We start from the raw sequence: 27294 nt of genomic DNA on the forward strand, positions 1-27294 counted from the left end.
CGCCAACCCTTGCATGTAAAGAAACAGTGACGCGAAAACTGACTCCTTTGACAGTGATACCTTGAAAGGAGGATGTTGCAGTTTTGGGCCCTCCGACCATCTATGACCGAAAGCTCCTTGACTTTATGCCGGGAACTCAGGGCGTCATCGAGCGTGTCTTCTTTCTACAGGAGGCATGGAAAGAATCTGTTAATACGCAGGTGAGTGCTGGCATCTTAGAACTTTACATACCCAGCCTCCATCAATAAGTCCCCCCCCACCCCCAAGCTGACAGCTTAAAAAACCAGAGCCTGCCACCGAAAACACAACCAGCTGTCTCATAAACCAGTGTATTCTCTCTTTTTTTCAGGAGACAAGAAAGCGAACGAACACTATTGGACAAAAGCATATAAATATTGACCCAGATGGAACGATTTAGGAGCTCGTGAGCGTGCGGACGGACAGAGAGGAGCACAGAGAGGGGTTCCCAGGCACAGACAAATGAAGACGGCTCAGTTCAGAACTGTTTTTGCTAACAGCTGGGGACCGTGTTGAACTTACCTTTGGAGTTCCAAGGGGTGGGCTGCTTGTGAGGGAAGGGGCCAGAGGTCAGTGGCAGAGCACATGATTTGCATGCTCAGGGTCCCGGGTTCAGTCCCTGACATCTCTAGTTCAATAGGGAGGGCAGGAAGTTGGTTGGGGGGGGGGGGGAAACTCTTCCCAGCCCGAGGCTTTGAAAAGCCACTGGCCAGGACAGAGACACAATCTTGAACGAGAAAGATCGAGGTTCTGCCTTGATATGAGGCAGGCCTACATTCCCAAAATGAAGGAAGGGTGGAGGGGGATATATCTTTACAGGCAGCAGGCTCCCTGTGCAACCTCCTGGCTTCTTGGTGGGGTTGCGGAAGAAGAAGAAGAAGAAGAAGAAGAAGAGTTGGTTCTTATATGCCGCTTTTCTCTACCCGAAGGAGGCTCAAAGCGGCTTACAGTCACCTTCCCTTTCCTCTCCCCACAACAGACACCCTGTGAGGTGGGTGAGGCTGAGAGAGCCCTGATATCACTGCCCGGTCAGAACAGTTTTATCAGTGCCGTGGCAAGTCCAAGGTCACCCAGCTGGTTGCATGTGGGGGAGCGCAGAATCGAACCTGGCATGCCAGATTAGAAGTCCGCACTCCTAACCACTACACCAGACTGGCTCTCTGGAAAGCTGCTATTTACAGGGTGGGAACACACTTCCGTAGGTGTGTAAGACGGAACTCTTCGACCAGGCTTTTGGTTGGGGCCAGTGAACCAGATAACACATACTGGGGCCCCCTATCAAATCTAGAACTACAATCAAGTTCTAATGAAAGTTCAGTGATGTGAGATCCGTCTGGTCGATGCTGCCATGGTCGCACAATTTAATTTTAGTTTACATGTTGTTTTATTGTATGTTTTAAATTAAGGTCATTATGTTGTATGCCGCCCTGTGCCGGTCCGCTGGGAGGGTGGCATGGAGATCAAATCAAATCAAAAAATAAATCATTAAATCAATAAATCAATAGATCATCAACATAAGGTGCCTGGGCAGATGCCCCCTATCGTCACACCCTGACACAGGCTCTGGCTCCGAGGGCTTTTCAATGTAAAAAGATAAATTTATTTTACACACAAAGACAGAACGTCACGACACAAAGCAAAACCAAACCACACCATCCAACAGCTTCGTTCAGTATAGAGACGACCCCACGATGTCATGACTCTGCTCCAACCAGTAACATGCACAATTTTTTTAAAATCATGAATCAAAAACGGGGGAGGAGACGAAAGAAAAATAAACGGGAAATGAATGTGCCGGGAAGAGACTCCGATCAAAATGAGCTGCCATCCCACACAATTTCATTCAACCGTTTCCACGGGTCTGAAGCGGCTACAGAACAACCAGTGTATTTCCATAAAACGGGTATTGGGAAAACCCCGAAATGTTTTCGGTTTCCAAGAGACAGGCCCTGCCCACCGTTGCCTCGGCCTCCCGGAAGTGAATACGCAAGTTCCGGTATTGAGCTGCAAAGAATCTCCCGCTTGTTTCCGGCGGAAGGCGACTTACCTGCTTGGAGTTACTGTTCACAAAGAAGTCCTGCAGCCAGAGCGGAAGCATGGGGAAGGCAGGGGGGAAAGCGAGCAGTTCAGTGGTCACAGCAAAAAATAAGAAAGAGAAAGAAATAAACAACCCACAAACACTAAACAGAGAGAGAGAGGGAGAGAGAGAGGAAGGAAGGAAGGAAGGAAGGAAGGAAGGAAGGAAGGAAGGAAGGAAGGAAGGAAGGAAGGAAGGAAGGAAGCCTTCAAGCTGTGGCAAGACAGACAACCTGGATGCTTTAGGCTGAGCCTGCATTCAGCAGGGGGTTGGGCTAGAGGGCTTGTAGGGCCCTTTCCAACTATGTGATTCTATAAAGAATCAAAGCACAGTTGGGAAGGGGCTATGAATTCAATGGGGGTGTCTTGCAAATCCACTCCCCACCCGCACTCCGGATAGATCCGCTGCAATTAGTATAACGCTAATCAGGAGGCGAGAGAACTGTGAAGGGTTATAAGCAGAAAGGGCTCTGCGGCAGAGCAGCATGCAGGAGCAGCGATGGTTAGTTGAGCTTATTTGCAAAGATGCAAAGTGAAACCCGCACCCGTGGAATAAATGTATTGTCTCTCAAGTTTTTATTTTGGCCAGGGCCCTTTTAGAAGCTCTTCTTGGGCTCTAGGGCCCGTTGCAGTAAGTTGGTCACTCGCACAATGAGCTTGGCTAAAGAAGGCCTAAGCTAAGAGTGAAATAACTATACTCGTCCTTTGTCTAACAGATGCACAAGAAAGTTTTCTAGAACATTCAACATTCGTTTTTTTTCTCCTGAATGCATTAATTCAAGCACACACGAAGGAACGGATGCCATGGATTCTTTTTCTTTCCCTTGACGAAGGTCAGACTTTCTTGCAATTATTATGATTAATTGTATTTATTCCCTGCCCTTCCTCTTCAGAGTCACACGTGATGTCATACTTAGCAAAAAGAGTATTTCGCCCGCTCTGTTCCCAGGGCCGCCCATAATCCCTTCTCCCATTTTTCAGTCTGTGGCCCCCATCAAATGCCCAAGGGGCTATATCACCCCTGTTGAAAATGGCTCGTCTGGAGTCTGGACAATCAGGAGATGCCCAAGGCTGCTTGGAAATTTGGATTTGGTGGCATCAAAGCGTGATAGCCTGGACTCATTCCCGCATTACTGAGCCAACAAGACCGCTGTTCTTTCTCAGGGCCATTGGAAGTAGAAGCATTTGAATGCATGTCTTCCCAAACAAGGTGGTTAGAGATCGTGGAAGTCAGTTTGTAGCCAAATCCTGGGGGGGGGGGGACTATTGGAGCTGGCAGGAGTCTCCCGTGCTCTGAGTACAGCCTTCCACCAAGATACAAATGGCTGCGGAAGTAGGATGAGTTTTTGAAATGCTAAGTGGAGGCAAGAGTGAGAGTTCCAGGAGTAAAATGAGAATCAGGTTTTGGAACTGAGTAATTCCCAAGATTTCAGAAACCCAAAATGCCCCGCTGTGATCACCGGGGTGATCTGACAGGCTGTGACAAGGACACACAAGTAAGATATACAGAAACTCTGATCGTTACCTTTGCAGGTCCTTCTATGAGTGCCTGAACTTTCTGAGCTTATAGAGGGCTGCCTTCTTGGTCATGGTGCCAAAATTATGAACTGCCTCCCCAGAGATGTTCATCTGATCCATGGGTAACACCCAAGGCACCGTGGCACCCCTGACACTTTTTCTGCTGCTCAACACATGTTTTTAGAAAGTGAGTGGACCTAGGGGGGATTCTGCTCAGTAGGGCTTTTGGGGATCTGACTGGTGGTACAGATTAAAATAACATTTCATACATAGCTGCCGCTACTGTACGTTCCACTACGTATCTGGCTGGCTCTGCCTCCCAGGCTGACCATTTTGTGGTTGTGCCCACCACCCAGTGCCAAAAGATTGGGGACCCCCAGTCTGATATCTTCAGCCACTATTTTCCACCAATGGGCAAGGAGATTTTTTTTTAGTTATGTCTAGGGATGTCAGCATCCAGGTAGGACCCGGGGCTCCCCCACGAAACCATGATCGTGAGGAGGCACGGTATAGAAACCTGATTATACATAAAATAAATAAATTACAGCATCTCCAGACTGCAGAGATCAGTTCCCCTGGAGAAAAGGGCTGCTTGGGAGGGGGGACTCAGGGATGCCAGCCTCCAGGTGGGTGCCTGGGGATCCCCTGGAATGACAGCTCCTCTCTAGACTGCAGAGATCAGCTCCCCTGGAGAAACAGGCTGCTTGGGAGGGGGGACGCAGGGATGCCAGCCTCCAGGTGGGGCCTGGGGATCCCCTGGAATGAGAGCTCCTCGCCAGACTGCAGAGATCAGCTCCCCTGGAGAAACGGGCTGCTTGGGAGGGGGGAGGGATGCCAGCCTCCAGGTGGGGCCTGGGGATCCCCTGGAATTATGGATCATCTCCAGACTGCAGAGATCAGTTCCCCTGAAGGAAAAGGCTGCTTTGGAGGGTGGACTCAGGGATGCCAGCCTCCAGGTGGGACCTGGGGATCCCCTGGAATTATGGATCATCTCCAGACTGCAGAGATCAGTTCCCTAGGGCACTATGCCCCACTGAGGACCCTGTCCTCCCCATCAAATGCAGCGGACAGAATGGAAGGAAATCCAAACTGTAGGTAAGCAAGATGATGCCCCTGAGGGATTCTGCTAATCTGAAATAGGATCGGATTCTAATGATTTTTCTCCCCAGACTTTGTGTACTGGGGAAGGGAAGTTTTGTCCCACTCCTGATTCTTGTACCAACCTGACATTCAAGGCTGGAGGTGTAACAGGCCTCACCTGCAGGCTCTTCTGATGCTTTATCTGACAGGTTTTCATGTTGATTGCAAGCAGGGTTCAACCTCCCACAGTCTTGTGAGGTCTGCACATTCACTGACTGCTGAGTTCTCATGAGATTCTTTTATAGCGCAGTATCTAGTCTCTTATGAGCCTCTTGTGGCGCAGAGTGGTAAGGCAGCCGTCTGAAAGCTTTGCCCATGAGGCTGGGAGTTCGATCCCAGCAGCCGGCTCAAGGTTGACTCAGCCTTCCATCCTTCCGAGGTCGGTAAAATGAGTACCCAGCTTGCTGCTGGGGGGTAAAATGGTAATGACTGGGGAAGGCACTGGCAAACCACGTCGTATTGGGTCTGCCATGAAAACGCTAGAGGGCGTCACCCCAAGGGTCAGACATGACTCGGTGCTTGCACAGGGGATACCTTTACCTTTACCTTTATCTAGTCTCTTGAGGAAGGCACTGGCAAACCACCCAGTATTGAGTCTGCCATGAAAACGCTGGGGGGTGTCACCCCAAGGGTCAGACATGACTCGGTGCTTGCACAGGGGATATCTTTACCTTTATCTAGTCTCTTAGCCACGAACAACCTCCTGGAGAAATCGTTCCCCAACCAGCTTTCGTTTAGGTTGCACTGGAAACGTGAGCTGGTTAACTCTTAGTAAGCTGCCAACAACTTTCTCGTATGTACACTGTGGTGGCTGGAAGTGGCTGTGGAATGGATTTCTACGGGTTTTCAACCAGAAACATGTTTAGAATAATTGGTTTTTATACCCTGCTTTTCACTGCCCGAAGGAGTCTCAAAGTGGCTGGCAATCACCTTCCCCTCCTCTTCCCACAATGGACACCCTGTGAGGTAGGCAGGGCTGAGAGAGCTCTGACAGAACTGCAATGAGAACAGCTCTAACAGGACTGTGACGAGCCCAAGGTCACCGAGCTGGGGGAGCGGGGAATCAAACCCGGCTCGCCAGATTAGAAGCCTCCGCTCTTAACCACTAAACCATGCTGGTTCTCTTTTAGGAATTATCATGCCTCCTGGGCCGATAAAAATAAGGCAATTTCAATCAAGCTGGGTAAGATCAGAGAACAATAGTTTTTGCGCGATCAATCTTTCCTGATTTTTGTTTTAGGGACCCTTTCTAGGTAGGAAGTGCCAGATTCTCTTGGCAACCAGGGTGGGAGGGAGGCCTTATCAGTAGCAGAGAAGTCCCAGGCCGGATAGGAAATGACATCACTTCCCACATGCCTGGAAGTGACATCAGGTCAGAACTGCTCTGGTATTTTAAAAAAGCTCTCTGGTTTTGCCATAGAGTTTTGCTTCAATGCTCACCATCGTGCTCCAAGCTTGTACTACTAAGGATTTGAGTGTCCTGTTTTTTAACGGCAAATAACACCTAAATATTTGGGGGTTTATGGTTACAGTGGATACTGAGTTTGCACTAAGCAAACCTGCTGAGTTTTTAAAACTGATTTGTATTTCAGTTATACGCTCTGTATCTTATGAAACAACAGCTTTGTATGCCCAAAAAGGTTTACTGAATTGAATTGACAGAGTTACCCCAAAGCTGGACAGACTCTAAAATGTAACCACATGCACTGACGTAACCCGGAAGTGATGCTGGTACGTCAAGGTTGTCCGGGAGTGCTTGCCACAGGCATTGTTTTCTGAAGATACTCTCCCTGTTTGGGACCCCAGCATTACAAAAAACAGAAGTAAAGTATATTCACTTCCTATCTTGAGGTCTCCACTCTGCCCACCCCAGTGCCTTCCATTTCATGAGCTATTATAGCTCTCTCTTTTTTAAAAAAAAAACTCATATCACAGCAGTAATCGCACTCCATTAGCTCAAGTGCCATCAAGGGGAAATGCCCGACTTGTTCCTATTTCTCATTAGTGGACGGTTTGGGGGCAGAATATTTCGGCATCTATCTGACTGCGCCAAGTCCCAGAGGCAGAAGGGAGAGACGCTTGGCGTCCACCAGGTCAAGGCGAGCTAGGGAAACACTCTGAACACACCGAAAATAGCTCATTGCTCCAGTTCCGGAGGGACGGCTCTGCACGGACGGCTATCTTGCCAAAAGCTTTATTGCTTTGGATGTGTCAGAGGGGAGGATCTTCAAATATCTGTATTGCGTGGAAGACTTGCTTAATGAGCACGGGACAACCCTTGGCAACAGAGCCCGTTTTTTAAAAAAAGGTCCCGGTTGCATTCGCTGCGGAGAATCTCGCACGCTAAACTCCCTCCGTCCCCATCTCGAGCTATATAGAAATGTTGGAAGTGGGGGAAATGCGTTAAAGCTATTTGTCACAAAGACCACACTTTCAATTTGCAAACTGTGTTTTAAGCTCTTATTCATGGGCTTTTTTTTTTTTAGCGTTTTCACCTTGCTGATGAATGCAGTAAGTTATCTACCTTGAAATAGAGATTGTACCATTGGGAAAAGATGCGGAAAAGGGCAAATAAAATTATTAAGGGGATGGAAGTTGCCTGCCTGCCTCTCTCCATCCATCCATCCATCCGTCATCTACCTACCTACCTACCTACCTACCTACCTACCTACCTACCTACCTACCTACCTACCTACCTTTTAGACCAGTGGTCCCCAACCTGCGGTCCGCAGCCCGGTGCCGGGCCGCGAAGGCCACGGCGCCGGGCCGCGGTTCCCTCCCCCCGCCCCCCCCCCGCAGTAAAAAACTTCCCAGGCCACAAGCTTGCAGCCTGGGAAGCTGCTTACTGCGGGAGAGGGGGGAGAGGGAATCAGGGCCGCGCCGCGCATCACGCATGCGCAGCCCGGCCGCGCATGTGCACATGCGCGCTCCCAAAATCGTGCATGCGCGACACTTTCGCGCATGTGCGTGTGCACGAAAGCGCAGCACATGCGCAATTTCTGCCATGCAGCGCACATGTACGCATGCGCGGCCCGGCAACACATGCACGATGCGCGGGCGTGGCCACGCATGGCCAGATGGAAAGGGTGGAGCCATCGGTAGGTAGATGGATAGATGATCGTTTTGGCCCCAACCAAAAGCCTGGTAGGAGAACTTCATCTTGCAGGCCCTGCGGAATTGTTAAAGTGATCAGGACTCTTTAGTCTGGAGAAATAAGGATTGAGGAGCTTACAAAAGGTTTACATAATTATGGTATACACTCCAAAGGGGAGGCGCTCAGAGAAGGGCCTCCAAAGATAACGATCGGGATCTTAACAAGAATGTTTATCTTTTAAATCGTGGCTACAACCTGGTGGAACATTCTGTCAGTAGAGTTCCGCAAGGCCCATAAAACTGAGTAGTTCCACCAGGCTTGCGGTTGATAGTAAGCGTCTTCCACCATTCATCTCTTGGTCTATCAGGAATTTAAACAATTTGCGCAGGGACTGTCGGGTTCATTTTTTAAAATTAAGGTTCCATAAGGTTTTTTTTTTTGACAATTTTATATTAATATTTATCCTTGTCTGCCTTTGTTAGCTGCCCTGAGTCCACTGTAGGATGGGCAGCTTATAAATTGAATTTTTAATTCATCATTACTACATAAAAAACATCAGGTGCTTCCGACAATGTGCCGAACATCTGATTGTCCCTCACTGGGGGGGGACATGCTCAAAACAGGATGAGAGCTATGCCCCACTGAGGGCCAATCAAAGGCTCTTCCCTGCACTCTCCACGGTCTCCTGGCCACTGAGAAGAGCAGAGAAGCCCAACTTGCTGTGCTCTACACCAGGGGTAGTCAACCTGTGGTCCTCCAGAGGTCCATGGACTACAATTCCCATGAGCCCTTGCCAATGTTTGCTGGCAGGGGCTCGTGGGAATTGAACAACTGGAGGACCACAGGTTGATTACCCCTGCTCTACAGTGCTCATGTTGGTCTTCTGGATGCCAAGGGACAGCAAGGAAGCCCGACTGAGCATGCTCTGTACTACCCGCATTTCCCATGGGACTTGGTGTTGGCTACAAGAGGTCTAGATTTGAAAATGGAACCTGGTATTGAAAATGGAATCCCCAGTGAGATGCAATGCCCTGGAATTCCCCCCTCCCAAGTAGCCATATTCTCCCAGGGAACTGATCTCTGTAGTCTGGAGATGATCTGTAAATCTGGGGAATACCCAGGTCCCACCTGGAGGTTGGCAACTCTACTACGGAGGCCTTTCAGACGCTTGAACTGAATTTTTAAAAATAAAATAAACCTAATGATATAAGTCAAGTATGTCAATATTTTCGAGGTCAAAAGTTCTGCAGTGGACTAGCTTTCCTTCCCCCCTTGCCCCTGGCTACACAGACAGGGAAGGGGCACAGAGCCAAAGATAACCCATCAATGGCTTTTTTTCCTGTGAGTAAAGGACATTTGTTTTCTCAAGTGTCTTTCTACACCTGTGCCAATTTCTCCTGCATAAACTCTTACAAATTCTGGACAAGAAAGAAAAGATGTGGGTGGGGGAAGCAAGGAAACTCAATTTGAAATGGGATTCACTGATGCTGAAGATCTCCTGCATAAACTCTGTTGAAATGGAAGAAGTACAGAATTACAGCCCTCAGATTAGATTTCTGAGCCGTAGCCTCAGAGATATCTAGCATCAATGATATTAAAACATCACACAAGCCCCAAGAATGTCACTTTCTTACCTAGTGATAAGAACATAAAAAGAACTTTCCTGGATCTGCCCAGTGGGTTATCCAGTCCAGCCATCCTGCCTCACACTGTGGCCAACCAGTTCCTCTGGAGGGCCAGCAACAGGGCAGAGAGGCCTCGGCCTTCCTAAGGACATCAGGAGAGCCCTGCTGGGTCAGACCAGGGGTCCATCCAGTCCAGCCTCCTGTCTCACACAGGGGCCAGCCAGTTCCTCTGGAGGGCCAGCAACAGGGCAGAGAGCCCGAGGCCTTCCTAAGGACATCAGGAGAGCCCTGCTGGGTCAGACCAGGGGCCAATCCAGTCCAGCCTCCTGTCTCACACAGGGGCCAGCCAGTTCCTCTGGAGGGCCAGCAACAGGGCAGAGAGGCCGAGGCCTTCCTAAGGACATCAGGAGAGCCCTGCTGGGTCAGACCAGGGGCCAATCCAGTCCAGCCTCCTGTCTCACACAGGGGCCAGCCAGTTCCTCTGGAGGGCCAGCAACAGGGCAGAGAGGCCGAGGACTTCCTAAGGCCATCAAGAGAGCCCTGCTGGGTCAGACCAGGGGTCCCTCCAGTCCAGCCTCCTGTCTCACACAGGGGCCAGCCAGTTCCTCTGGAGGGCCAGCAACAGGGCAGAGAGGCCGAGGCCTTCCTAAGGACATCAGGAGAGCCCTGCTGGGTCAGACCAGGGGTCCATCTAGTCCAGCATCCCCTTTATTTCCTTCCTCCTATTTGCTCCTGGAAGTCACTTTATTCACCGCAGTACTTTCTGTCGGCGCTAACATTACTTCGCTGTGATTTTATTGTTAACAGGTTTTACCTATTTTTACTTATTGTAGCATGTGTTTTTACTTGTTTATTGTCCTATTCATTGGCTGTACACCTCCCTGAGGCAGCAAAGCCTCAGAGGGGCGGTATAAAAACTGCTAAGTAAATAATGAATAAAAATAAAATAACAATCCCGAACAAAGAGTTTTCCTTTCCCACAACTGCACGTTTGGGCTCTTCTCAGTAATTGAAGAATCCCCAGGCCCAAGGTCATTAGTGCTGATACAGAGAGTCTAATACTTCTATAATTGCACCAGGACTTGATTGCTGACACGACGGCAAATATTTAGACCGTGTGGGCAACGGAGAGCATTCCTTTCCGAAATAATGGCCAGCGGTGCGTTCATTTGTAACGAGAGCTGACACTGCTGGTGTGTGCTCCTTCGCCTTGCGACTGCATCCTGCAATTATTTCACCTTAAATTACGGGGGGAGTTAAGCGATCGAAGCAACTGGCAGGTTAACGCCGAGACGGGCAAATGGAACGTTGCCAAAGTCTGCCCAGAAATGCTTCTTGCAGAAAGCCACGCTGGAACGAAGGACTTTATAAAAGCGCGGCCGTGCTTCACACCTGCAATGCGTGAGAATAGTCTTTGTGGGGCTATGGGCTCGGTGAAAGAGCTTGGTGGGCAGAGGGTCCCGGGTTCAAGTCCCCGGCATTTCCAGTTAAAAAGGGCCAGGTAAGAGGTGATGGGAAAACCTCTGCCTGAGAGGCAGGAGAGCTGCTGCCAATCTGAAGAAGAAGAAGAAGAAGAAGAAGAAGAAGAAGAAGAAGAAGAAGAAGAAGAAGAAGAAGAAGAAGAAGAAGAAGAAGAAGAAGAAGAAGAAGAAGAAGAGTTGGTTCTTATAGGCCGCTTTTCCCTAACTGAAGGAGGCTCAAAGCGGCTTACAGTCACCTTACCATTCCTCTCCCCACAACAGACACCCTGTGGGGTAGGTGAGGCTGAGAGAGCCCTGATATCACTGCTCGGTCAGAACAGTTTTATCAGTGCCGTGGCGAGCCCAAGGTCACCCAGCTGGCTGCATGTGGGGGAGTGCAGAATCGAACCCGGCATGCCAGATTAGAAGTCCGCACTCCTAACCACTACACCAAACTGGCTCTCTTTTAATCTACCCATCTGGACCCCTTGGCACTGCATGGGTCTCCTTCAGCCTTTTGCAGCCTTTTTCAACCACGGAGGAGCCCCTGAAATGATTTTTCGGCCGTCAAGGAGCCGTGGAAATGATGCCAACTGGCCACACCCCCAGAAATAACGTCACTGAAAATGAAATTACCACTAGCATTAACAGGCAGGCTCGAGGAGGATGGGTGGGGGGAGACAGGTCATGGTTTAAGGCGGGTGTAGGTGTGCAGGCTCCGCCCCCTCCCAGGTGCAAAACCCATGAGTGAATGTCCGCTCAGGAGGGGAATGGGGACTTACAGAGGCAGCTGGTTTCCTAACTGGTGGCTGGCAGGAGAGGAAATGCTGCAGGCCCTGTTGGAGTGAGGGGCCCATGGATTTAACTGGATTGTATTTACATTCCTTGTGGTAATCGGGTGGTCAAGGGACCAAGCCCTATGAAGAGAGGTTGAGGGACTTGGGAATGTTCAGCCTGGAGAAAAGGAGGTTGAGAGGGGACACGATAGCCCTCTTTAAGTATTTGAAAGGTTGTCACTTGGAGGAGGGCAGGATGCTGTTCCCGTTGGCTGCAGAGGAGAAGACACGCAGTAATGGGTTTAAACTACAAGTACAACGATATAGGCTAGATATCAGGAAAAAGTTTTTCACAGTCAGAGTAGTTCAGCAGTGGAATAGGCTGCCTAAGGAGGTGGTGAGCTCCCCCTCACTGGCAGTCTTCAAGCAAAGGTTGGATACACACTTTTCTTGGATGCTTTAGGATGCTCTGGGCTGATCCTGCGTTGAGCAGGGGGTTGGACTAGATGGCCCGTATGGCCCCTTCCAACTCTATGGTTCTGTGATTCTATGATTCTATGAAATTATAGTTTTAGAATTGTTATGGTTGCAGTTCTGTCCTTAGCTGCTCCAAGCCCCGTTCTGGGGAGAGGGCAGGATAAAAACCCCATAAAATAAAAACAAATAAACCCCTTCCGCCTTTAGGGCTCGATAGGTTTCAGCACCTGACCTGCTGGCCACCCTGATTCGGGATTAGTGACAGGAGCGGATTAAACCTGCACCTTCTAAAAGAGCTTAGCCCCGGATGGTGCTCTGTCCCCGAACGACTGTCACCTTCCGAATTTTGAAGGGATTACTCTCGAAAGCTGATTAATTAGAAATCCCTAGCAGCTCCACTTCCGTTGCGCACACAAACGCACATTCTTACATTCCCCTACTCTAATTATTCCTTAATATAAAGAAATCTAAACAAAGGCACCATTTTGAATCCACCTGTAATTTTCTTGTAACTGAATCAAAGCAAGAACAGTGGATGTGCACACAGACCTGGCCTGAGAGTGATCTGTGGGTGTACTACGGAATTCTTTTTGTCAGGGGCAAAGCATGGTTTTGGTGTATGCGCCTTCAAACTGCACAGGAGAACAAACACAGTGCGCATTCAGAAGGTACAAACATGTCTTCATTTGCAATGCGCAGAAATGTGTTCTTTCTTGTCATTGCGTGTTCCCTCCCTCCCTCCCTTGTACCTGGAGCAAGAAGAAGAAGAAGAAGAAGAAGAAGAGTTGGTTCTTATATGCCGCTTTTCTCTACCCAAAGGAGTCTCAAAGCAGCTTACATTAACCTTCCATTTCCTCTCCCCACAACAGACCCCCTGTGAGGGAGGGGAGGCTGAGAGAGCCCTAATATTACTGAAGAAGAAGAAGAGTTGGTTCTTATATGCCGCTTTTCTTTACCCGAAGGAGTCTCAAAGCGGCTTCCATTTGCCTTCCCTTTCCTCTCCCCACAACAGACACCCTGTGAGGGAAGGGAGGCTGAGAGAGCCCTGAGATTACTGAAGAAGAAGAAGAGTTGGTTCTTATATGCCGCTTTTCTTTACCCGAAGGAGTCTCAAAGCGGCTTCCATTTGCCTTCCCTTTCCTCTCCCCACAACAGACACCCTGTGGGGTGGGTGAGGCTGAGAGAGCCCTGATATTACTGAAGAAGAAGAGTTGGTTCTTATATGCCGCTTTTCTTTACCCGAAGGAGTCTCAAAGCGGCTTCCATTTGCCTTCCCTTTCCTCTCCCCACAACAGACACCCTGTGGGGTGGGTGAGGCTGAGAGAGCCCTGATATTACTGAAGAAGAAGAAGAGTTGGTTCTTATATGCCGCTTTTCTTTACCCGAAGGAGTCTCAAAGCGGCTTCCATTTGCCTTCCCTTTCCTCTCCCCACAACAGACACCCTGTGGGGTGGGTGAGGCTGAGAGAGCCCTGATATTACTGAAGAAGAAGAGTTGGTTCTTATATGCCGCTTTTTTTTACCCGAAGGAGTCTCAAAGCGGCTTCCATTTGCCTTCCCTTTCCTCTCCCCACAACAGACACCCTGTGGGGTGGGTGAGGCTGAGAGAGCCCTGAGATTACTGAAGAAGAAGAAGAGTTGGTTCTTATATGCCGCTTTTCTTTACCCGAAGGAGTCTCAAAGCGGCTTCCATTTGCCTTCCCTTTCCTCTCCCCACAACAGACACCCTGTGAGGGAAGGGAGGCTGAGAGAGCCCTGAGATTACTGAAGAAGAAGAAGAGTTGGTTCTTATATGCCGCTTTTCTTTACCCGAAGGAGTCTCAAAGCGGCTTCCATTTGCCTTCCCTTTCCTCTCCCCACAACAGACACCCTGTGGGGTGGGTGAGGCTGAGAGAGCCCTGATATTACTGAAGAAGAAGAGTTGGTTCTTATATGCCGCTTTTCTTTACCCGAAGGAGTCTCAAAGCGGCTTCCATTTGCCTTCCCTTTCCTCTCCCCACAACAGACACCCTGTGGGGTGGGTGAGGCTGAGAGAGCCCTGATATTACTGAAGAAGAAGAAGAGTTGGTTCTTATATGCCGCTTTTCTTTACCCGAAGGAGTCTCAAAGCGGCTTCCATTTGCCTTCCCTTTCCTCTCCCCACAACAGACACCCTGTGGGGTGGGTGAGGCTGAGAGAGCCCTGATATTACTGAAGAAGAAGAAGAGTTGGTTCTTATATGCCGCTTTTCTTTACCCGAAGGAGTCTCAAAGCGGCTTCCATTTGCCTTCCCTTTCCTCTCCCCACAACAGACACCCTGTGGGGTGGGTGAGGCTGAGAGAGCCCTGATATCACTACTCAGTCAGAACAGTTTTATCAGTGGCGTGGCGAGCCCAAGGTCACCCAGCTGGCTGCATGTGGGGAGAGTGCAGAATTGAATCAGGCATGCCAGATTAGAAGTCCGCACTCCTAACCACTACACCAAACGGGTTGAAAGTTCCCTTGTTTTAGAAACTTGCACCTGTTTCCCCAACACCCGATTACCACGAGGAATTCGGTGTGGCCACTGTTGCTTTCTGTGGTTGGATGCAAATGGGGTGGACACCGGCCAGAACACTGCACAGGGGAGGGAGGCAGTGCAGGATTGCCAAGAGTGAGACACGACTGAATAGCTGACAACAACAACAAGAACAACAACAACAGATGCCTTGGATGTAGGTCTGGGGACTGTGCTGTTACAGCAGTGGTTCCCAACCTTTCAGAGAAATTAAACCGAAACTGACCAAAGGCGTGAAGATCCATGGTTCATGACTGTATATAAATTGGTTACAAATTTATATACGCCACCGCCAAGCTGCTCGCCCTGCCGCGACCCCTGTGAAAGGGTCGTTCGACCCCCAAAGGGGTCCCGACCCCCAGGTTACAGGTAACCCACTGGGTTACAGGATTTTGAAGGCAGTCGAACCAGGAGTAGATATTTAAGACGCCTGGCTTAATCAGAACGTGGTGTTTAAAAACAGGATCCAGGACAAATCTAGGGCTGAATTAATGTGTAGAATCCCAGCCAGTGTGGGAATATTCAAGACATTCCAAATATATTCAAGACATTCCACTTTGGGGCCTCGATCAAACTGGGGAGCATTCAACTACTCTTCCTACACGAGGGGAGGTGAGAGGAACAACGGGAGAATAGACAAACTCAGCAAATGTGTGACGAGTCCAACGCCAACAAAACTTCATTTTAAATTGGTGTCTTAAGTGACGTCTTGGTGTGCACATGCAGTAAAATATGGGTGCCTAAAACTGTGTGCATTTCCTAATGTATTTCACGTTCCACCCCCCCCCCTGCCCTGCTCAAGGAAGTGCTTTCTGTGTAGGGGAAGCCTGTATGCTGATTTGTCGGGTACATGTGAGAAGGGGGCAGGGTTAGAAGGTGCCATGAAGTGGGCATGGTGGTGGAGGGGGGTGCAGCGCATAAGGGAGGCTTTCTCAACCAGGGTTTTATGCAACCTTGGGGTTTCCTGATGGTCCTAAAAGGATTTCCCCAAATGGATGGGGGTTATATATACACTTGTTAAGGATGTATTGGGTTAAAAGGTAAAGGTATTCCCTGTGCAAGCACCGGGTCATGTCTGACCCTTGGGGTGACGCCCTCCAGCGTTTTCATGGCAGACTCAATATGGTGTGGTTTGCCAGTGCCTTCCCCAGTCATTACCATTTACCCCCCAGCAAGCTGGGTACTCATTTTACCGACCTCGGAAGGATGGAAGGCTGAGTCAACCTTGAGCCGGCTGCTGGGATTGAACTCCCAGCCTCATGGGCAGAGCTTTCAGACTGCATGTCTGCTGCCTTCCCGCTCTGTGCCACAAGAGGCTCAGCTGACCGTATATGGTCATGTCAGCCCACCCCTCCCAAAATGGCCAGTGATGGGCCTGGAGGGCATGGGAAAGGGAGGGGCCCCGGGTGGGCGTGTCCTCAGCTCTGCTTCCCAACTATATTCTGCCCGATTGCACCATTTCTGGGTTTCTCGGAGACTGTTTCAAGGGTTTCTCATTGCTAAAAACACCGAGAAAGGCCAGCATGAGGAGACACTTGGATATTCTGGGCAGTTTGAGCTGCTGAGTGTTGCCTTTGACATTAAACCCAATATTTTGATCAGCTGCCAGTCCGAAGAGGCATGCCTATTGCAAGGACTGGCAGACACAGCAGGGGCCCTGCTCTTCTTTCCTTCTGGGTCGCCCTCCACCCCCAACGTACCCTCATCCTTATAGCACTAACGGTTACGAGAAAGGAGGCTCACTTAAGGAAAACACACGAGCATCCAGGAAACGCAACCGAAGGCTTATTCTTGGCGGGATCGTTTGCATGCAGCCGCATCCGTTGAGTTAGTTTGCAGCCATGCTGGACGCTTCATCAAGCAATTTGAACATGCGGGCTCTCCGAAGCAGCCCACCAGGCATGCAGGCTTGTGCAAAGAGCTTTTCCATCCGGCCGCAGACCGGCATTCCAAACAAAATGACACAGAAAAACACTCAGGGGAGATACGTGAAAAGCCCAGCGGTTCAAAGGCTGCATTCCAAAGTATCAAGCAAGAAGGGGAGTTTGGACCGGACGACCTTCTCTTGCTCGGTCACGTGCAATGCGTTACCTGCTGCCTTTGGTAAGCGGAGAACGTCCTCTCGAGATCCTCCAGGTCCAGCACCTTGAACACCTTCGCATCGTCTAGGCCTGTCCACACGGTGCCTTCGAGCTTGTTCTGGGCCGGGGGTGGCCGAGAGAGGCACGAGGAGAAGGGATGGAGGTGGGAGAAACATCACACATTTTATAAGCCACGTTTTTGTAATATTTAACAGAAACTTATTGAATTAGTTTATCTATAGGACTGCCTTTCTACTCAGTGGTACATTCCAGGCCAGACTGGCCAGGTTGGCCAAGGATTCTGCTATTTTTTAATAGGGGGGGATTGGGGTCACTATGATGGGCAAGTTGTTATGTATTTCCTACATTCTGCAAGGCATTGGTCTAGATCAGAGGTAGTCAACCTGTGGTCCTCCAGATGTTCATGGACTACAATTCCCATGAGCCCCTGCCAGCATGGGAATTGTAGTCCACGGACACCTGGAGAACCTCAGGTTGACTACCCCTGGTTTAGATGACCCTGGAGGTCCAGGCTGGCATCCATACTGGCAGGTTGTCCCATTTTAAAAAACCATCCATTTACATGGCATTGTAAATGACACTGACACTGACATAAGAATAATAATAATAAGAAGAAGAAGAAGAGTTGGTTCTTATATGCCGCTTTTCCGTACCCAAAGGAGTCTCAAAGCGGCTTCCAATCGCCTTCCCATTCCTCTCCCCACAACAGACACCCGGTGAGGTAGGTGAGGCTGAGAGAGCCCTGATATCACTGCCCGGTCAGAACAGCTTTATCAGTGCCATGGAGAGCCCAAGGTCACCCAGCTGGCTGCACGTGGGGGAGCACAGAATCGAACCTGGCATGCCAGATTAGAAGTCCACACTCCTAACCACTACACCAAACTGGCTCTCAAACTATGCGTTTAGACAGGGCCCTGGCTCAGTGGCAGATCCTCTGCTTGGCATGCAGAAGGTCCTAGGTCTAATCCCCGGCATCTCCAGTCAGAAGGACCGGGCAGGAGGAGATGGGGAAGACCCTGGAGAACTGCTTATCCTGTTTGTGTGTTTGTGTGTGCGTGTTCTGATGAGTAAAGCCATTAAAAGTTCTATTGTGCAGTGCAGCGCTGCAGACCCAGAGGCTGATCAGGCAAGGTGGCAGATGAGAAGGTATTCTGTACCTCTGGCAGCTTAGACCAGTTGAAGGACTTGAGCGCGTTGGTGGGCTGTGGGATGTTTTTCCTCTTCAGTGCTGATCCCAGAGGTGCTCCTGGAGGGGGGGTGATGCCACCCAGCGGAGGGGGTCCCGGTGGAGGGGGCGGACCTCCAGGAGGAGGCGGTGGAGGAGGCGGGGGCGGGGGCATTCCACCCGGCGGGGGTGGAGGAGGAGGAACTGGGAGGAGAGATCCCACAGACGAGGTCGGTAAGGGCCCCCCGGGGGCACCAGGGGGTAGAGGCGGCCCCCCTGGTACTGACGCGCATATTGCTCTCTGTAAGAAAAAAGAATACACTGTTACAATGTGAGCCACAGGCAAGATGGAAGCGCTGATGGGCAATGCTCAGTTGGGTCATGGTTTGGTGACCAGGGATGGATGAAATCCTCCGGAATATGCGGGCTGCCCCGGCGTAGTTCGTGCACGGGACTGGGAAGCCTGACTTGCTGCCTGAAGGTGAGTGGGAGGGAGTGGGGGGAATGGGGCCCCACCGCACAATGGTGGGGAGAGGTATGCCGCTCTCCCACCAAGGTGGGGGTGGGGGGATTCCCCTGTAGGCTCCGCGGAGCTGACAGGTGTGTGCTGTGTCCCTCTAGGGACACCGTAGGTAGAGGGAAGGGCTGGGCCAAAAGGCTTATGCACGGGGCTGGCCCGACCCAGCCCCCACAGGCACCCGCATCTTCCAAGGGAATGCGGAAGGTTCCGTGCTCCCTTGTCGCGGGTCTTTCAGGGCGCTGCGCCGGGCCAGGGCTGGGATGGCCACAGCAGGGTACATAATTGGAGCTGCCCTGCTGCCGCCATTCTGGATTTCTAGCCCCGTGCATAATCGGTCCTAGCGACACATCCCCAACTCTCTCCACTTCTCCTTGCCTAGATTCCAACCCCTCAGCCACCCCCGTCACCCTCCTCTGAACACCCTCCAATTTGTCAAGATCCTTCTTGAACTGCAGCACCCAGAACTGGACACTGCATTCCGAATGAGGTCTAAGCAGTGCAGATCAGAGCGGAATTGTAACCTTTCTTGCTCTAGTTTCTCTGCTCCTAGCTATGCAGCCTAATATCACATTAACCCAACATCGCGAATGTTACCATGTCACTTCTGGGTACCAAACAGAAGTGATATAGTGACGGTGGTTACATCACAGGTTGCAACCCAGAAGTGACAGTGGGGAACTCTAGGAATTCACTGTAACAGCCGTGATCAGCAGCCCTATGCCTTTAATGGATTCTCCTTCCCACAATCGTGGAGTATCAAGCCCACTGGGTAACTCCTCGACTTGGCCAAAGGCAATGGGGAAATCTTCACATATACTGCCCATAAAAGAGGACAACTGGTTGTCCAGCCTCACCTGGCTGAGTTCGTGGATCTGCGCCGTGAGGTCCACCACCTGCTGCTTGACCTGCTTGTGCTCCGCCAACTCCTTCTCCAGCTTTTCCTTCATCTTATTCAAGGTCTGCATCATCTCCTCTTTCTCCTGGGACTTGGCGTCACACTCCCGCTCTTTCTTTTCCAACTTTTGCTGGAGCTCATGGTGTTCTTTTTGTCAAGAAGAAGGAGAAGAAAACCTTTGTCAGAAATTAGAACAGATGTAGATCTCTTGTTTCTAATCGTATCTGACGAAGGGAACTTTGACCCTCAGAAGCTTCTATCCTGAAAATCGTGGCCATGAATCTATCTAGTTTGTTAAAGAAATGAAAGCACTCCCCTTCTCCGGGAGTAGTAAGGAAGTTCACAGGCACACAAAGTTCCAGATTGCGGACGGTTCCTAAGTCACCCCAACTTGCCTCTCCCAGTTTCAGATGGCACGCTGGCAAATTAGAACTAGGGGTGTGCAATTGTTTTTGGGGTTTTTTTGCCTTCTATTGGACCCCCCAAAATTTTTGAGATTATGGGTGGAAACCCAGATCCCCAGTAGAGTATTTGGATCCAGGATTTATTGGAAAACCCAAGTTTTTTCAGGTCCAATAGTCTGAAAAACGCCAAGAAAGTAAAAAGCACCGCAAAGACTTCAAAAAGAGCTAAGATGAGGCTACACTGAGGCTCTTTGGTGCAGTCCCTTTAAACAGGACTGTCCAAGAGAGCTGGCGAAGCAGTCGATCTTGTGGGGAGAACGCTCCCTGCTCTGCTGGGTGGCCCAGTTTAAACTGGATTTCCCAATGCAGCCCACCCAGGAGCTGATCCTGTAGGGAGAACTCTTCTCTAAGCTCAACTTGGGAGAAGATAGCTCCAGGTTCTGCATGTGACAATGAGGTCTCTCCCCACCACGCACAGATCCTAGCTGAGTTGGTTTATCCTGCAGTGCTGTTTAGCTGGTCCCATGGTCTGCTGTGTCACAGATTGTCCCCTATGGCGCAGCAGTTTCTGGGGCTGGCTTCTTGTCCAGCCTGGTTTAAACCAGCCCCAAATTGAGCTGATGGGAACAGCTAATCCTCGGGCTATCTTCTGCAGTCTCTTTAAACTTTCAAGACCACAGTAGAAGCCTGACAAACAGTTTGCAGGTCTACTAGTCATTTCCAAATATATCTGGGATTTTCTCGGGATTCAGTTTTCCATTTCCCCGAGAAAACCTGAATACATTCAGGAAGCCAAAACATACCAACACCCCCCCCCCCAAAAAAAAAATATGCCAAGAAACCACCCACCGTTAAACTAACTCCTCCAGACTCTGTGCAACCCTTATAGGGATACATTTTTAAAGGAGGCGCATTTAAATTATTTTATGGGTGTAAAAATGTTTTATGACGATTCTTTGAAACTTTGTGGTCAACCCCCCTGAACCCATCAGGAAAGGCAGTATAGAAATACAATATTTATTTATTTATACCTTGAAAATACTGGTAAGGTATTTATCGAGTATTTTGTCTTAGGTAGAACCAAGAGCAACCCCCTACTTAAGAGTCCTCGGAGGTGACCCCCGCTGCCATAATCCTGAGTTGCTTACCACTCCGACAGCTGATGCTTCCTGCCTGTGATGTCACTTCCTCTCACCACCATGAAGCTAACTAAAGTCACATATATCTCAGGGATTCCCAACCAAAGGTCTATGGGAGCTCCAGAGGGGGTCTGTAGTCTTCCCCCCCCACCTTAACGGACTCAGCTGCAAGCTAGGGAACCAGCCCCTTGCATTGCTCCCCCCCCCCCCAATTTGAGTGAGTCCTTTCACGGGTTCTGCGTCTGGGAGGGGGCAGTGCCAGCATGCCCACTCCTGCTTTAAACCTCCTCTTGTCTCTCTCCCCCTCCCCTCAGTTCTCCTTGAGCCTGTGATGATGTCATTTCCGATGATCTGGCATGTTCAGGGGCATGGCCAGGTGACCCCTTCACCACCCTCTCCGTTTTGAAGCCAAAATGTTTATTCATCGACAGCATTCACCTTTACGCATTTTTTCTGCTTGCTCCTTCCATTGCTTTACTTCATTCTCATTAACCAACCTGCAGAAAAGAAAGGCACGTGATTTCCCCGTGAACAAGCCAAAACGCCGAACGCCCCGCCTAGAATACAATACACCCGCAAGATTGCTTCCAGGTATAGTTTTGAAATATTTATTGGCTATTTTCTTGTAGGAATGCTCTATCGGCCCTGCCATCTTGGGGCGGTGTACATCATGTTAAAACCACATAAAACCCCCTTAAAATAGCTCCTGGGCCCTTACTAGCAGCCTCTCCTGCATTAATTCTTAGGTATGTCAGAATATGGGTGTTACGGGGAGAGTGTTGGGGGGGGGGGGAGAGGTTCTTAGATGTTACTGACAGCCCAGCCTCAACGAAATGCCTGGTAGAAGAGTTCCATCTTGCAGGCTCTACAGAACCGGCTGCATCTCCTCCGGGAGCTCATTCCACCAGATAGGGGCCAGGACTGAAAAGGCCCTGGCCTTGGTTGAGGACAGACGCACCTCTCATGGGCCAGGGACCACCAGCCTGTTGGAACTGGCTGAGTGTAACGTTCCTTGGGAGGCATATTCGGAGAGGCGGTCCCACAGACTGACCTACGAATGGCCTTCAAGGTAAAAACCAGCACCTTGAACCTAATCCAGTACTTCTACTGGGAGCCTTATTACAGGGTGTATGTGAACCCTCCTAGATGTTCTAACGAGGACTCTGGCAGCTGCATTTTGGACCAGCTGTAGTTTCTGGAGTAAGGACAAGGGAAGGCCCTCCTACAGTGCTCACAAAACACACAAATGACCATGGTGTTGTCCCCGTCCCCCCGTCTTCATAAGATAGGCTGGTTATTCCAACTCCCTTTTAGCTGCAGTCACAGAATTATTTCTTCTTCTTCTTCCAACTCCCTCTTAGCTGGAGACACAGAATTAATTCAACTCATTATTGCTACCATGAATCAATGTATATCCTCCACGTTCTGTGTAAACCACCCTGACCCTCGTGGGAGGGTGGAACAGAAATACAAGAAATAAATACATAAATTCCGACTCCCTTTTGGCTTGAGTCACAGACTGCTGATTGTAAAATTTTAGAATTAGGGGGGGTTGTATTTTAGGACGTTTTTAGGTCCTGTTGTATTTTATGAGATGTTTTACTGTGAACCGCTGCAAGTCAGTTTACTGAGAGCGGAGGCATAAAAATTCAAAAATAAAGAAATAAAAAATAAATGCAGACTGTGACAAACAGTGATTTTCAATCTGCATTTGGAACAAAAGGGTCATACGTTCACACTGAAAGCTTTAGAGTTTCGCATTCGGTTCGAGCTCTTACATTCGGACAACGTTTTTGATGTTGAAGTTTTCCAGGGGCGTCGAATCCGGATCTTGCCCCTTGTCGTTCTGGATCACGATTTGTTGGATGATTCGGTCCAGCAGAAGCCAGTAATGGACGGTGTTACCATTCCTCTTATCTGAAATGAGGAGATGAACAAGGGGGGAAAGAGGCATGAACCGGGAGGTTCTTCTCCCTCCTGCAAGATCAAATCCAGAAATCGACAGGGGCGAGCATCCATGAAAAACAAAAATGTTCAGCAGTGAGATGGGGTTATAAGATGTCAAATAATTAAAGGCGAAACAGACAATAGGCATAGGGCGGTCTATAAGTGAATTGAATGAATGAATGAATGAATGAATGAATGAATGAATGAATGATAGAGTTGGAGCCATACAGGTCATCTAGTTCAATCCCTTGCTCAATGTAGGATCAGCCCTAAGCATCCTAAAGCATGAATGAATGAATGAATGAATGAATGAATGAATGAATGCATTCAGTGCTCTGAACTTCTGGCGACTCAATTCCAAAAAGCTACCCAGCAAGGCAATATGAATGACACTGTCCTTAGTAATAGAAGTAGGTGTTCATTGTCCATTAAAAAGAAAAATGAAGACGACCAAAAGACTATTCTGTCCCTGGACATGTGAATGCTCTTTACACAACACAATTCACACTGTAGTCAGACTCCCTGTACAGGGGCCAACAGAAAAGCAGACGGTTTTTAAAGAAGAGCAGTTGGGCAGAAGGGACTGTGTCTGAGCTTGGCCCTTGTGGCCCCTTCTTGCATGCCCAGGGAAAGCTGATCAGCAATTTGGGATCAGGAAGCAAATTTTGTCCAGGCCAGACTGGCCAGGGATTCTGGTTTGGGGGACGGGAGGAGTATCATCTGGGCATGGAATTGGGGTCATTGTGGATGAGCAGATAGTTATGACTTTCCTGTATCCTGAAAAGGGTTGGACTAGATGACTCTGGAGGTCCCTTCCAACTCTATGAGTCTATGATTAAGATGATATAGAATTAGCTTTAGAACAATAATGTTTGTGAAAGACCTCAGCCTGAGACCCCAGAGAGCCATGGAGAGCGGCCATAGCTCCTTATCAGAGCCTCTGCTTGGCACGCAGAAGGCCCCAGGTTCAATCCCCGGCATCTCCAAGGGACAAGCAGATCTGAAAGACTTCTGCCTAATGCAGCCCCTGTTATTGGCTGTCTTCACACAAACAAAAGGGATATCTACAGCTACAATAGCAGCTGCAGCCACTGGAAAATCAGGAGAAACAGAAAACTTTCTTTCCTTCATTAACTTTGTATCCCCCAATCTTTTTCTCTCCCCCTCTGGCTCTCCTTCGTTTCCTTTTGTTCCCCCTTGTGTAATTTTTAGGTACTGCGTTTGACTCCGCTTCCTGCAGGCGCCATTTTGAATTTGGCTCCGCCTCCTGCAGAAGCCATCTTGGACTCCCCATCCCCTCCCAAAATTCCAAAGGTGTGCAGGCTCAAAAAAGGTTGGGGACCTGTGAGTGGAAGTCATCCTGGTAGGAGTTGCGCTTGTTTCCCTTCGTGTTTCAACCCTCTTCCTCTCAGATCTTAAAAAGATCGGGGGAGTTCGTGGGTATAGGAGCCATACAACTTCCTTTACCCCGCAGCCTTCAGTGTGCGTGGATAGTTTCAAAGAGATGCCCTTTTACTCACAAGGCATTTGGAGACAGTGGTGAAGAATAGACATAAAGTGCGGGTATGCCTCCGTATGAGTCAGCCTCTTCCTCGTCAGCTCAAACATCTGGGTGGCGCTTTTTGTGTCTATGTGGACCTGTGGTTGCAAGCAATGGGGAAACAGAGGAAATAAAATAAGAATATCCTGAGTATGCTTTATCATCAGGATGCCAGGTACAGCCAACAGCACTGATGGCACACAATGCATCTACTTTGGAGTGAAGGGAAGGGGCATGGCTCAGTGGAAGAGCCTCTGCTTGGCATGCAGAAAGTCCCCGGTTCAATCCCCAGCATCTCCAGTTAGAAGGACCAGACAGGAGGGGATGGGAAAGACTGACCTTGATAGACCAAAGATCTGACTTGGTACAAGCAGCTTCCTGTGTTCATATTTATTAGGTTCGAGGCCATGGCTCAGTGGAAGAGCCTCTGCTTGGCATGCAGAAGGTCCCAGGTTCAAACACCAGCATCTCCAGTTAGAAGGACCAGGCAGGAGGGGATGGGAAAGACTGACCTTGATAGACCAAAGATCTGACTTGGTACAAGCAGCTTCCTGTGTTCATATTTATTAGGTTCGAGGCCATGGCTCAGTGGAAGAGCCTCTGCTTGGCATGCAGAAGGTCCCAGGTTCAAACACCAGCATCTCCAGTTAGAAGGACCAGGCAGGAGGGGATGGGAAAGACTGACCTTGATAGACCAATGATCTGACTTAGCATATGCTGCTTCCTGTGTTCATATTGATAGGAAGGGGCGTGGCTCAGTGGAAGAGGCCCCAGGTTGAATCACCAGCATCTCCAATTAGAAGGACCAGGTGATAGAAAAGACTGATAGACCAAAAGCTGCTTGATAACATAAGCTGCTTCCTGTGTTCATATTGACAGGGGGGGGGGGGCATGGCTCAGTGGAAGAGCCTAAGCTTGTTACGCAGAAGGTCCCAGGTTCAATCACCAGCATCTCCAGTTAAGAGGACCAGGTGATGGGAAAGACTGGCCTTGATAGACCAGTGATCTGACTTAGCCTAAGCAGCTTCCTATGCTCATATTTGACGTGGAGGGGCTGCGGCTCAGTGGAAATGCAGGCAGGTTCATTTGTAACGCTGGGCCAATGGAATTGTGGCCCTCACGCTTGCTACATAAAATGTGGACTATACCACAGGCTGGATTGGCTCCAGAAATGGTTTAAGAAATGGTGCTGCTGCTTCTCAATGGGCATCCAAAATCACTCCTTCTCACAGCCTCCTGTCCAGGATCACCAGTTATGCCTCAACAGCAACAGGGTCCCCTCCCTTCCGTATCACAGTGTCCAAGTTTCGCGACTGGAAAGGCACTACGGAGTCCGAATAAAATTAATTTTGGTTTTTCTGGCGTTTTCTCCTGCTCCCAACAAACAACCTCCTCCCTTTTACATTCTGATTCTGACAAAAACAGCCCGCAGGTTAGGATACATACCAGCTCAAATCTTTTGGCAAACTCTAACTCATCTTCATTCCGGAGCATCTCGAAAAAGTCTAAATGCCTTTGGGGGAGGGCAGGAGAGAAGGAGAAACAATGCAAATGAAAGCGTAGCTGTGCTTGACTATCGATACGCAATACATTTTGTAGACAGACTGAAAATTGTTATACTGTTCTATTTGATTTTGATAGTGTTCTGTGTGAATGTTCAAAAATGTTTTATGTAAACCGCCCAGAGCCGTAGGGAAAGGCGGTATAAAAATACAAAGAAAGAAAGAAAGAAAGAAAGAAAGAAAGAAAGAAAGAAAGAAAGGAAGGAAGGAAGGAAGGAAGGAAGGAAGGAAGGAAGGAAGGAAGGAAGGAAGGACGGGAGGGAGGGAGGGAGGGAGGGAGGGAGAGAGGGAGAGGGAGAGGGAGAGGGAGAGAGAAAGGAAGGAAGGAAGGAAGGAAGGAAGGAAGGAAGGAAGGAAGGAAGGAAGAAAGAAAGAAAGGAAGGAAGGAAGGAAGGAAGGAAGGAAGGAAGGAAGGAAGGAAGGAAGGAAGGAAGGAAGGAAGGAAAGAAGGAAGGAAAGAAGGAGGGAGGGAGGGAGGGAGGGAGGGAGAGGGAGAGAGAGAGAGAAAGAAAGAAAGAAAGAAAGAAAGAAAGAAAGGAAGGAAGGAAGGAAGGAAGGAAGGAAAGAAGGAAGGAAGGAGGGAGGGAGGGAGGGAGGGAGGGAGGGAGAGGGAGAGAGAGAGAGAGAAAGAAAGAAAGAAAGAAAGAAAGAAAGGAAGGAAGGAAGGAAGGAAGGAAGGAAGGAAGAAAGGACGGAAGGAAGGAAGGAAGGAGGGAGGGAGGGAGGGAGAGGGAGAGAGAGAGAGAAAGAAAGGAAGGAAGGAAGGAAGGAAGGAAGAAAGAAAGAAAGAAAGAAAGAAAGAAAGAAAGAAAGAAAGGAAGGAAGGAAGGAAGAAAGGAAGGAAGGAAGGAAGGAAGGAAGGAAGGAAGGAAGGAAGGAAGGAGGGAGGGAGGGAGAGGGAGAGAGAGAGAGAGAGAGAGAGAAAGAAAGAAAGAAAGAAAGAAAGGAAGGAAGGAAGGAAGGACGGAAGGAAGGAGGGAGGTAGGGAGGGAGGGAGGGAGAGGGAGAGAGAGAGAGAAAGAAAGGAAGGAAGGAAGGAAGGAAGAAAGAAAGAAAGGAAGGAAGGAAGGAAGGAAGGAAGGAAGGAGGGAGGGAGGGAGGGAGGGAGAGGGAGAGAGAGAGAGAAAGAAAGAAAGTAAGTAAGGAAGGAAGGAAGGAAGGAAGGAGGGAGGGAGGGAGGGAGGGAGGGAGAGGGAGAGAGAGAGAGAAAGAAAGGAAGGAAGGAAGGAAGGAAGGAAGAAAGGAAGGAAGGAAGGAAGGAAGGAAGGAAAGAAGGAAGGAAGGAAGGAAGGAAGGAAGGA

The 27294-nt window shown here is 49.4% G+C and overlaps 1 protein-coding gene and 1 long non-coding RNA gene across 4 annotated transcripts in view; both read right to left on the reverse strand.

Annotated features, from left to right (window-relative positions):
- DAAM1 (dishevelled associated activator of morphogenesis 1) overlaps window positions 1–27294 on the reverse strand; it is a 193397-nt gene that overhangs the window by 23648 nt on the left and 142455 nt on the right. For 2 of the 3 annotated variants that reach the window (XM_077323960.1, XM_077323961.1), the window contains exons 9-17: window positions 25878–25944; window positions 24412–24529; window positions 22723–22861; window positions 21383–21441; window positions 19361–19548; window positions 17979–18287; window positions 16811–16918; window positions 2066–2095; window positions 61–164 (exon numbers count right to left, since the gene is read on the reverse strand). In XM_077323960.1, the coding sequence (XP_077180075.1) occupies window positions 61–164; window positions 2066–2095; window positions 16811–16918; window positions 17979–18287; window positions 19361–19548; window positions 21383–21441; window positions 22723–22861; window positions 24412–24529; window positions 25878–25944 (1122 nt within the window). The remainder of the gene's footprint in view (window positions 1–60; window positions 165–2065; window positions 2096–16810; window positions 16919–17978; window positions 18288–19360; window positions 19549–21382; window positions 21442–22722; window positions 22862–24411; window positions 24530–25877; window positions 25945–27294) is intronic. The other variant, XM_077323963.1, reaches the window with a different exon arrangement.
- On the reverse strand, window positions 6670–9823 carry LOC143830865 (uncharacterized). The gene is made up of 2 exons (XR_013228613.1): window positions 7437–9823; window positions 6670–7388 (listed from the first exon to the last, which is right to left on the reverse strand). It is a non-coding gene; the product is annotated as an uncharacterized LOC143830865 (long non-coding RNA).

Source organism: Paroedura picta, chromosome 2 (genome assembly GCF_049243985.1).
Source record: "Paroedura picta isolate Pp20150507F chromosome 2, Ppicta_v3.0, whole genome shotgun sequence".
NCBI lineage: Eukaryota > Metazoa > Chordata > Lepidosauria > Squamata > Gekkonidae > Paroedura > Paroedura picta.